A 13,181-nucleotide genomic window follows, 5' to 3' on the forward strand; every position below is an offset into this window, starting at 1 on the left:
TGATGCAATGTTAGTAACAGGGTCCGTTGACAACGCTTAAATCTAGAGGCATAAAACAGGTATTCTGTAACATTTAGATATCAGTGAGTTCACACGTGTGACATTTACCACAAGCTCTAAGTTACGCCTCCCTTTACCTTTCATTGCCCAGTTCTCCTGCAACTTGTAACTAGACATCTTATTATCATTTTATGGGCTAGGTCCCCCTTTACAATCCCCAGTTCTGTCTGTGTCATGTTCATCCCACTATTTGGATTAATGGCCAATTTGCCTCTATGAGACAGAATATTCATTGCCCATTAAAACAAGCGCTTATAACATTTCTGTCAGACTATGGGTTATGGGGGCTTCCCGAGAATGTTAACATGTACAGCTGGTGGCACCATTGGTGAACTAACGGAGAGAATTGATGCATGAATAATTAAAATGGTCTGGGAATTTCATGACTCTAAGGCTAATCATGTTCATGGAAGTTGTATGACTTTCGTCATGTCACGTCAAGTTCCTGTACATTATGTAGAGTTAATATTATCAATTATTCATGGATGTAACTTGAAAACATTTGGAAGAAGCAGAGGAACTCATAAACTACAGTACGTTGCAGCGTTGAGCAATAGACACCAGAAACAAATATGTCATGCCAAAGGGAACTGTACAGGGGAAAGAAACATACGTATTTAATCCCGGGCCCTGGTCTTAACCATTAACTTATGTTGCAAAACAATTAGTAATTGGACTCCTTGAAGAAGTATAACGGTAAAATATCAGTGGATATACGTGTACATAGCTTGTTTTAAATTGTTTTGAACCGAACAAAGCCTGGCTATATGAAATAGAAGAAGTAGTTCCTGGAACCTTTTTGAAAGCCTAGAAACTTGCACAAGATATAAAAAAAATATTTAAGATCTTTTAGCAATGTTGTCATTTTTAATACACCAATGCTCATGCGTGCCAAGAAGCTTCCTCCAGACGTTTACAGGGGTATGATTATAATAGCATCACCCTGTGTGTTATATCGGCACAATTCCCATGTTCGAGGATTCTGGTCTTCGTCAATGCTTCCGTTGAGACAGCAGTTACGACAGGTTTTGGCAACGAAGGTCAAGTTAAACTAAATTCAACTCGCCCCTGTTGTGCAACAATCGCTTTATGATCAACAGGGAAGGATGTATATGCGCATACCAGTCCCTTCCCATATGGTAGTCTGATCATCTCGCATGTTCTCGTGTGTTCTCGCCACAGGAGGATCACTAGACCGCCATTTTTTGGCGTTAGATTCCGAGTTCGTCATTTCTCATCCTCACGTTAACACATACAACAGCCGTTCTCGGTGTTCAACAAGCGGATGTATCTCACCTGACAGAACTATTGAAGTATTTCAGATTGCAACAAAACTTCAGAGACCTTGTTTTTAAAACAGCACAGGAAACCTAGATCCTCTTCTAGCGAACAGGCGTGAAGCGCGAAACCATTGTAAACAGCCAACGTCACAGAGTGCTGAACATGTATGGCTTTTTTCCAGGATCATTTTACGAAAAGTGGATTAGGATATTTTAGGACCGAGTAAACATTTTCCCGTATCCAGGTTGTGTAAAATCAAAGTAATTGAAAGTATGGTTCTGCATGTTTATAGTTCATTCCGAGTATGTGAGAGCAACACGAGTCTGTCATAACATATCACCTCGGTGTGACGTCAGAGCACGGCTGTCGTAATATAGGCGAGGGCTTAATATACATGTCTAGATGGAGGGGTCTTGTGTTACCAGCACTTCGGCCAAACTACAAACATGATTTTCGTAAAAGCATGGCAAGTGCATATTTATTTTGATGTTGGAGTCGCGGGAGAGATTAGACTTCCTTTGCTTTTAGTCTCAGTTTGTACAAACACAAATTCCGGATTCAGTTCATTCAAACAAGATACGAATCAATGTCACCTCATTGCCAGATTAAAAACGTTCATTTTCTCCCAAAAGGAACAATGTTCTTGTATTTCATTTTGTTTGTTTGTTTGTTTGTTTGTTGTTTAACGCCGCACTCAGCAAAATTCCAGCTTTATGACGGCGGTCTGTAGATAATCGAGTCTGGACCAGACAATCCAGTAATTGATATCATGAGCATGGATCCGCGCGATTGGGATACGATGACATGCATCAACCAAGTCAGCGAGCCTGACCACCCGATCCCGTTAGTCGCCTCTTACGACAAGCATGGATTGCTGAAGACCTATTTTAAGCCGGATCTTCACAGGTGACTTGTATTTCATAGCTCGGAGACAGCGATAGCTTAAATAAGTTGTCACGGGATTTATTTTTTCGTGATATAATAGTCAAAACTGAATTGATACCAAGTCTTGTTTTTTAAATTACCCACACAGCCATCATGTTCTGTAAATAAATCCATCAACCGACAAAATGGCTACATGCACACTTAAGGCAAAACATATTGACTCTGTGTTAGCTTGAACATGTAAAACGGTCTCCTTCGCGGCAAGGATAGAATGTTCAACAGTCGTTTCAAATTATGGCCGAAAAAATGATCAAAGGTAATTCGTCCAGTCGGAAAATACATTTGCTAGGATATCACTGCAAGTCTCAGAGAAGTCTCTTGATAGTTACCGAGGTGTGTAATTAAAACCCAAGTTTCCTTGTGCATGTTCCTTGAACACCTTGCACATAATACAGCAGAGATTTGACCACTGAGGTCTGACACCACTGGTGCTGCACTGTAATTGCCGATAATGGCGGACAGAAGCGCCCTCTACAGTGTTTCCTTCAAAGGTCGGCCTATGCATGTCTGTTCTCCACAGGGAGCCAAGTCGGATCGGTTGTAACACAAGGCATTGATTCGTAGGTGAACCTTATTTCCATGTCTTGTGTGGCAATTTGGCAACAAACGCAATATAGTAACTGAAATAAGGACGGTCTATACACCCTTACACGTAGAATGTGTTGGAATTTGGTAGTTGAATACAAATGATAATGCAATCGGCTTGCATGCATGGTTTGAATTTAAAAAATACATTTAGACGTTTGAGATCGTGTAATTTGCAGGTCTGATTATTAGCTAGAATTGTGTCGTGGTTGGCTGGTTGGTGTGTCAATTGGTTGATCAGCAGACTGGCCATTAGATTTATCAGTTGGTTGATCATGCCCATGGTCTGTGTGTTGACCATTTGAATGATCAGTCTGTTTGACATAGACGTCTCTTGGTTGTAGAGGGTTCCATGTCCAATTTAATAGGAATGTAACCATCAATCATTTGTACCCTTGATTATTGTTTTGGGTCCTTGACTGTTCCATTTGTTGATGACATTCTTCAGTTGGCGGTTTCCAAACGGCCAATTTGTGTCAATAATCTATTACTTGTTAATATCACTTAATGAAACAGTCAATATGTTGGTGATTAAGCTGTCTTGTTGCGGTCAACCTACATATACGCCTTCCAGACACTGTCTTAAAAGAATATGTGAGAGCAAGAGAACTGCATATGAGATATGAAATGGTACAAACATTTACACGCTAACTATGGTTTCTTCCGACCCTGTATTTCAAAAACCCATTTATCTTGATCAAATAGCGCAAATGCGCGAACTGTACTAATTAACCGTAACGTGACTGATGAGAATCTACTAAGATATTTAGCTGAATGTTTACAATAACCAGATATCCTGTGAAAAAAATAGTTTTCAAAGACACCCTGAGGAAATTAGCTTGTATGTTTGGACAGCTAGGCAAGGAGGTTCTGGTTGGCTTTTGTCTGAAAGTGGGAATTAAGGGTTGGCGTTTGACTTGTTTAACAGCGACAGTAACTCCTGCTCTCGATCATTACCTGGTGTTACTGTCGACTTGGGCATCATCCCCCACACCCTCTGATCGACCGACTGATTGGTGATAGGCCCAAGGCAACAGCCAATTAGCGGGCTCTAACACTTGCGAGCTGCACAGCAACGCGTGGTGTTGGGAGCATGTAATGAGGGCTGTTTTGGGATGTATGTATGCCCTATACAAATAAATGTTTGGTTAACAGTACCCGAAAATATTTTCTTTTAATCATCGGAATGATAAAGATAGCCTAATCACAAGTCTGTTTTTTGGACTAAGATGCCTGGCAGTATTTGCCTACATTTTCAAATCTATGATGCTTCATGAAATCATCTTCTTCTTCCTCTTCTTCTTCTTATTATTAACAACACGTTTCATATCAAGACAAAATTCAAAATGATAATGATAGTTGTTTTGTTAATCACTAATTGCAACTTAGTCCAACTAAAAAAATTATCACTGGTTTATTTTGTCAAGATTCGGTTATTTACAGGCCATCGGGGCTATTGCATTGGGGTAGAAGTTATTCAACCCTTTTCGCGAACACCCGGTGTTATCACTGAATTTCAGTGGTCCATTATATAATTTTCACAGCTATTTCCCCCTTTACGTCAAATTGAATCTGTTTCGGTGGATAATCCTGACAACGCACTACAACGGTTTATCATAATCTCATGACGTTATACGGTCTGATACGAATGTCTCAGTTGCTATATATAATGCTAGTCATAGCCTGTTTCATTCATGTTATCAATGGGATAGACACTCCCATGTTCAGCCCTATTAACTACTGTAATGACAAATAGTTTTCTTCAATACCGTTAAGTCATGCTGTTGCGTCGTCAAAACAAAACTCCAGATTTACTGCTAACATTCTGAGGCTTTAAACGCCTAGCAATGGCGCTGTACATGTAAGAACAGACATGCACGTTACACCAACCATGGCAGTAAGCGTACTTTGAACCAGCTGTTTTTCGTCTCTAATCCTTTACCTTATACCAGGTGTAATGCCGACTGCCTGCTTACCGTGTGTGTTCCCAGAGCTCCTGATAGAGGAACGTTGAATAAGCGAACTCTTATCAGACTCCTTAAATAAATCCTTGAATGAATCTTATCAGTTTATTCATGGCTGTTTCTTAAAAGAAATAAGAAGTGTTTGAGCTTTATTACCCGACGTGCGTTGAATGACATTCAAATGCTGTCAATCACAGCTGCTAATATCTTCTCCCAAACTGTATGACACAAGGATTTGTAAAATGTAGAGCCAAGCTCATTTGACTGCTCTTTGCAAAATGCATTCTATTTCAAACAAACGACAAACACAGTGCATATCCTAGAAGCACAACAACAAGCATGTTTCCATAGTTTACGTCAGCATTAATGACGTCATTTTTATAAATTGTAGGGTAACCTTCAACTTCAATGCCCTGTTTGGACGATGACATGATAGCTTTTAGGTGATTAGAACATTGCGACACTTATGAGATTTGAACCGAACATCTAAAAGATTCGCAGTGGGTGAATTTCTTGCATCAATAATTGTTGATGAGCAATTTCTCCTCTGAAAAGGAAAACTGTGTTCGGGATATTGTCAAAAGTACTTTGTACTAGGGACACGAATTTTGACATTATGTCTAAAGTTGAAGTCACATTAGTTCTATCAGGTGTAATCAATACAATTTAATTCCGTTGTCTATCAATTAGGCCTTACATTAATCTTCCAACGAGTCAGTTCACTTTTGGATGTTTCACCTGAAAGACCGACCCTTTGATCTATAAGTCGCTTTTCCATCCAGGTAATTTGTTGCAGGTACTCCAGGCCGTATAATCGTGTTATTAGGTCCAGTAATTGCTAAGTACTTTCAGAAAGACCAAACCTACACATCCATTCTGTGGCATCATTAAAAAAGAAAAGACTTAATTTATACCTCATCTTGAGGTTTTACCGGATGGTCTTTTATCGTGGAACTAGATCTCCAGACCATTAGTTTAAGTCATTATGATCCGCAGTATATTAACAAATTAAGATGTAAGCTACCCCTGATACTCATGGCGGCAGTTTGTTGTTTCCGAGTAGACATAAGTCGATGGCTGATTTAGTAGATGCAACAATATATCTCATTTGACCAAAGATTGGTTTGAAGGCATTAGTTGCAGGAGGATCATTGGGATTATTAAGTAAAGGATTTACTCGATGTTGTGTTTTAGGTCTTTGGTTAATGGCTTAAGAGCCCACAAAGCTGATGTCGATACCTAAAAAATGTCAGAAGGATGTGAATCGATTTGGCTTCCAGACTTGTAATGGAATTCTGTAATTAACGTCCGCCATACGTGAACACAAGACTGAATCGGATTTGAAAACCTATAAACAACTACGTAGCCTTAATGAAGTCTTGTCCTTTAATCAAAGGATCGGAGAGACGTTCTCGTGGTGAACAAATCTTCTTGGTTAAAAGTTGTAGACGATTTTGTGTGTCTCATCAAGTTTAAAAAAAACCCAAAGACAAATATACATAAGAATTAAGAACTGCATCTGTGACTTCTGTCTCGTCATATTATTTGGGCATTCGATCTCCTTGAACATCATCATCATCATTTATTATACACTCTAAGGGATGTGCTTATTTATACAAGAAATTGTCAATCGAATGTATATTTGGGTTTTGCCTTTGTTTTGCAAATCGAATATTGACTTGAAGGTTTTTGCTTTAAAGTTGGCATAAGAATGAAGCCAAAAGAAATCTGAATTCGCCATGCCATTTCAACAACACTTATTCAGATTATCTCGCGACAGTTCCAAACACGGGTAGACGTATATGTCCTCATATTACTTCATCATGGCTGGAACAAGTATAGATAACTATTGAAGCCTAACGTTAGACCTTGGAACTTGGCCAAGAGGAAATATGACTCGTTTCCTAGAACTGTTGTTGCGCGACCTTTTAAATATTCAGCTATGTCTTTTTGAATGCCCCAGAAGCCATAATGAAACATTTACACTTTGTTTAAATGGAAACCCGGTTTTGTAGCGAGTGTCGCCATTATATGTTCTGCCATTAGGTGCACCTGCGGTATTTGTGGTTACAGTGCCTGCGTAACGTCCAAAACCTTAGTCTGCTCGCAGCGTATATGTATTCACCAAAGCATCTTTGACGCCCGGTGTACGCTCGTCGGTGCTCCGGTGGAAATACATGTCGATGCCTCTTGATGAACGATGTCTAGCAGAGGGATTTGAATGTCAGTAAATGAGCTACTGGAAGAAAGGCAATCTCAAATAACAGACAGTTGAAACAAAAGCTAAATGCATGGGCACAGATACTAAGATTTTGTTCACTGGAATCCAAGAGAATGCCAAGCATGAATTGACTTTTAAGTAACCTTATTTGTCCCAATGCATATACATACACATACATTAAGATGTTTATCTAGTACCGATTGCTCACGGGCAGTTACAAGGGAAAGGGTTAAATAGTCAGGCAATAATGTGACCACAAATGAGAAGACTGTTCTCTCGCGTGTTAAGTTTCATTTTCCATTAAGCAGCTTCTCAAGTCAATCATGTTTTCTGTATTGTGCAATTTCCCCCAGTGCTGAACGTGGCGAAACTTTGATGAACTTAAGCCATTTCTAATTCCAAGATTACGATGTTTTCACGCATACTTGGGAATATGTTTGGTAGAAATATTTTCCTTTTTCCCAAGATAAGCTTAAAGACTTCGCACTAATCCAAGTAAAGATACTTCAATTACACCGGCTACACTAATCAGGACTAATAACCAAAGAACCCAATTTCACTCATAAAACCTCTCCCTTCGCGCCAGAAGATATTAGCGTATCTCTACGCGTCACGTGTTCTGCGTTAAATGCCCGGAGATCACTTCTTTCATAATTGTATTCTGGAAGATTTCTGTACAATTTGATCCGTGAAATTCGTTTAGCTCCGAATCGCAAATCCTAGAATAGCCACACATGCAGCCTAATTAACCAAACCATCCTTGTACAACCAAATAGGAGATGCTTCTTGTCTAATGATGCCCTGGTGATCGGGATCGAAATGCGGCATGGAATTATTTGATCCATTTGTTTACTTCTGGGCGAGAACAACTCAAATACCAATTCTGGACATCGCACTTCTCAGCATGATGTACACTCGGATGAGAATGGTAAGGCTACCTGATGTAACTAAAAAAATACCCACCGTCCTTCTTTGTATTTGTCTTTCTTTGGGGTCGACAGCGAGTGTGATGCTAGGCAGAGGGTGTAGACATGTTAATTGAATAATAACGGTGAGCCAGCGATCACCTAGACACTGAAGAAAGTTCGTGTCCTCTAGTTTCTCGTTGAATGGTTGCGGAAGGCTCACGCGTTACAGCCATCTGATACGATGCAGCCGCAGACAGACGTAAGAACTATTGATCAAAGTGCAACTCACTTAGCCCAGGACTAATTACAACTCTTTCGTGACTTCTTTTTCGAAGTATCTTGTCACGCATGTCCATTATGCCACAAAGAAGTCCGAATGTCGTGCGGGCATAAATGCTTTTCGCCCCTTTCACAACATTGTGTGCGTGATGGTGGCTTTTACTGTGTTGAATACACATAGTTAGGAAAATATCTAAATTTAATTCTAGAAAAAGATCAATTCTGGCATATTTTGGCACTGTTGCTGAATTGGATGAGCCGCGAGAATGTGCAAATAGGCCCACGTCTCTTGTTTCTCAAGAGGGTGTCTGTTCGATCGTCTTTTTCGACTTGGTCACTTCTTTTACTGATCTATCGCCATGTTTGCCAACACAGATTACGACAGTCGTTAAAGCTAGATCGAAGCGACTACCGTAATCGGGTCGTGCTTGTCGTAATCGGGTCGTGCTTCCCTTCTCGTCCCTATTGGTGTCGTAATCGATTATGTATTACTCCTTCAAACAGCTGCTAATGCCACTTCGATCCCTGGACCTCAACTCTGCTTGCCAAACTTTACCCTCCTCAGTATTAGGATGTCTCTGTCGATGGCCATGTTAGAATATTGACCTTCCCAAATGTAACAGCGACTCTAATTGGTCAGATTGTTCTCAATCCGCCTGGCACCATGGAATCAAACTGGAGTTTAGTTTCGTACTTCACTTATCTGATTTCCCTTCAATAATGACTCGAGAGCTTTGCGTTTCGTACGTAAGGTATAGGGTTTCGAGCTTTCTAAATGCTGACGAAAACTACAAAGCAAGTATTGATCAGTGTTCGTGTCCATATCTGTCAAACCTCTGAGTCATACCGAGGAGGTTGGGAACCTCAACTCACTGAGTCGGGGCTGAATATCTAGCCAGGCAGAAAAATATCTTATCCATAGAATCTCCACTCCTGCTTTATGTAATTTGGATTCTGTAACAAACCATCCCTACATGTACATGTAGTGCGTCCCCTCCCATGAGAGATAGTGAAGATTTCTAATAACGGGATTTCTGCATGGGTTGAGGTTAAAGTGACCCAAAGGAAATTCAGAACTGTTTTATGTGAGACAAAGCTATCAGATGTTTGGGGGCGGGGTCCTGCCTCATGCATTCAAAATAAGTCTCTGTAACAAGATAACAAGTTACTAAATACATTTTACTTGTATTTCTGGAAACGCTTATCGATACTTGAGGATGCATGCTTCGTTGCTTTCAGACGTGTTAAGACAAATGTTTCGTTTTAAAAGAAACATATGCCAGCGCTTATAGATGCTGCGGGGTGTTATATAAATGAATATATATGTGTTAACATGCATATCGACATGTGGATATATTTAAGATATGAATTTCACGTATACGTACACTATATTTTTAGCTGAAATATCGCCGTTGCCTCGTTAAATATTTACCCACTCACTCAGATGCATATAGATACATGGATATTAATACAAGCCTGTAGATATAGATGCAGATAGATGGATATTCTTAGCATATGATAATTCATGTATGCATTATGTATGTAGGTTTTAAAATACATTGTGCATGCCTACTGAAATCCGTATACTTCGATTTGGTTTCCATTTTAGGGGAGATCTGTTGATGTAATTGTCTAGCATGACTTGATGATCATACACACATGTAATAGACACCCAAATCTCTGTCCGTGCACTCAAATGTCGATTGTACGAGAGCACCACGACGACCGCCGTTACGTACATAACCTCAGGCAGGGCCTGTGATCGATTGAGAAGGGCCCTTGTCAAGCTACCAATTCACTAATTTCTGTACTCTCTGCATGCAGTTGATTTGAGAGTGTTTGATCTCGCAGCAGAAATAAATGATACGCTTCAAAACGAAATGTTTATATTTAAAACCGATAGGATCCATATAAGATCAATTTCTAGATGAGAGAGCAACCTTACATGTTATGATTATTGCACAACATATTAATTGATACGGTCATTGCATGACTAGCCGCCATAAGTGCCTGGTTATTGCCTACGTAAATCGCAGGCTTAACTTGCGTCCATTATGGATAATTGCTAACAGTATTAACTGTAAGAAAAAAATATTACATTATGTGAACGTCAAACGAATGGGAAGGGCATGCATATTCCATGCGTGTTTTACGTGTACTTGCACCATGTACGTCTAAGCTTATGGTGACAATGGCGTAATTACTTGCACATGATTCCATTCTAATCAACTATAAACCATGTATGTAATAAACATCAGTTGACGTGGAAAAAACACAATTTGAATATATGTTTATTCGGCTGTGTAAGTCAATAAGTCTATACATGCTCTACAATTAAACAAAACTGGACCCATACAATATGACACATTATATCTACATTCATTGTAATACGTCAAAGTTTCATTTCAGGCCGATTTTATTCAAATTTCATGCGTACCTGCATACCATTTACCATTACTGACTCGTGTGACATGTTTGCTGACTGATGTTTTAAGCGTAAAGGATTGTGCAAGAAAACGTATTTGGCCTTTTGTCAATGTACCGTAGGCATCGTCATTAAAAACTACAAACCCCTGGTAAAACATGCATATAAGGTGGGGTGAAATGGGGTTAACGTCGCGTCCAAGATTATTGCACTTATATAGCGGCGTGTGCGTGTGTGTGGCTGCTTGTACTAGTCCGGACTGATGCCGATTTATAGTGCTAGCCCACTGAGATACCATGCCACAGTTTAACATGAAAACCCCACTCAGACACAGTATACTGACTCCGAGCCGACCAGTCCTTGTTTTAGCCCCTTAATGCCGAGCGCCAGCCAGGGTAACAACAAGTACCATCTTTTAACGTCTTTTGGTATGACGCCACCGGGGATCGAACCCCGGGCCTTCCGCTCTCCGGGTGAACGCTCTACCACTAGACCACGGAGGTGGTGTTAAAACATATAATACATTAAAGGAATGCTTGTGTACTCTGTATGCATATCCACTTTATTAATGCTATAGTCTACACATTGTATCACTGTAGGGCTCTTATGCATACAAATATGGGCGAGCCGGGCTTTTAACCTGCCCCCTCTCTATTATCAGAGATGAAATGTTACAATGTTGTTTCTGTGTCGGCTGCAGAAAAGCGCACTGACTGCATCAAGCGCTATGAGTGCAAGCAGCAGATGCAGCGGAAGAGATATCAATATGTGTGCAAATATATTTGTGTGATATAACATCGATTTTACCTATCAATGCATGTTACACTCTGTTAATCCTTCGTGAAATTCCAATTTGCCATAAACTGTTTTGGCTATGACGGTTTCACCTTGAACTGATAAATGAATGTGGGTATTTGATAGATATCTGGCAGTGTGTGTCCCTGCCTGCCAACACATATGGACGTGTATTGGTCGACCCACACCTTTTGATCAGACAGAAGCAACATATGGTGGTTATAAGAGAACATATGCTCACAATGTGAGATTCATATCACGGAGAACGGCGATGTATTGATTTTGACATCTTGATAGAACAGGTCTGTTACCTTGATTTAATAAATATCGATATAGGTTGTGCGCTGGTTTAGGTTTTAATTGATGATATGGTCACAGAGGGACACTCACAATAGCGTGTGCGCACTTGACGCATTTTGTGCACAATACGGATCAATATAGCGTTATAAAGCATGCACCTTGCTTGCTGCATATACACGACGTCGGTGTAGTGTTATACAGGAAGCTGTAGCAGAGATTTCGGACGTTAATATTTATTGACTTATTCTCTTTCTCTCTATCTTCTACTTATCGTCCCCTCTCCCTGATTTTCCCTCTTTTGCCCGTCACTCCACTTTCTTCGCATCTTTTGATCTTACCTCTTCTTTCCTTCCATCCCCGTAATCGTCGATTTAATCTTCATCTTGTCCATCAATCCAGCTTTTATCCTTCCCTGTCATCGTCCCTCCGCCCATCTGTCTCTTCAACTTTTGCTCGTTCCCTCCCCCTTTCATTCAGCTTGATATCTCCTTTCTTCTGTTCTTCTCATCGATCTTCCCGGCGTCCTTTGATATATTCTGCATCTTCATCCCGCCTTCTTTACTCTCTCAATCTCCACTCTCCATCCCTACATTCCCTTTCCCCATATGCTCTCGTCTCTCTATCCCTACATCTAACGCTTGAAATAAAATACCCTCATCAATTTCCAAAACGATTTGGCGCTGATGTACCGGCCTAATTTTAAAGCATTCTGTCTTCTCCTCGAAGACCAGCGTTGGAGTCCTACAATGGCTAAAATATGAGAAGCACATTCTTCATGTCCCCGCCTTGATATTGTTGGGAATACACTGAAAGCGACGTCAAATAATACCCACTCACTCAACGCTGTATGTACACCTGACACTATGTCAGTAAAACTTCGTTTGAAAGTGTAGTAAATGCTACCGACGCTTTTTATTCCTCAACTGTTGCAATCCTAATGACATGTATACATATTCCACAACACAACCTACTTTCTGACCTGTTGTGACACACGAATGGCGCAAAATACTTCAACAATTATGAGGACATTTTCTAGCCGGAATTATGACAATCATCTCCTTCTCTTTGCATAATCACCGGCAATTCGCGTTCAAGATCGTATCCTGTTTGCTTTACCAATGGGTAAATATCACAAATTATTAGAAATGTGGAGATGGCTTGAATAGAACATGCTTTTATCGGTTACAGACGCAGTGCAATTATAGGCCGCGGTGTTAACTGTTTATGTATTAGCTTTATTGCTTTGTGAATAGTTAATCACCCGATCTTCTTTTTTGCAGTTCATCGAGAGGACGTACAGAGAAGAAATGGCTAAAGGTAAGTGGTGTGACTGTGTTCTGATTGTATCTTTTCAGACCATTGCAAATACAGTAACCTTGAATTGGGCCTCTTCAAGGTACATTTAATGTGCAATTTAT

The 13,181-nt window shown here is 40.2% G+C and overlaps 1 protein-coding gene across 1 annotated transcript in view; it reads left to right on the top strand.

Moving 5' to 3' along the window:
* LOC124110683 (tumor necrosis factor ligand superfamily member 10-like) overlaps positions 1-13,181 on the top strand; it is a 70,415-nt gene that overhangs the window by 15,882 nt on the left and 41,352 nt on the right. The window contains exon 2 of the mRNA XM_046470024.2: positions 13,044-13,080. Coding sequence (XP_046325980.1) covers positions 13,044-13,080 — 37 coding nt within the window. The remainder of the gene's footprint in view (positions 1-13,043; positions 13,081-13,181) is intronic.

Source organism: Haliotis rufescens, unplaced genomic scaffold (assembly GCF_023055435.1).
Source record: "Haliotis rufescens isolate VD_foot unplaced genomic scaffold, xgHalRufe1.0.p SCAF_67, whole genome shotgun sequence".
NCBI classification, from domain to species: domain Eukaryota; kingdom Metazoa; phylum Mollusca; class Gastropoda; order Lepetellida; family Haliotidae; genus Haliotis; species Haliotis rufescens.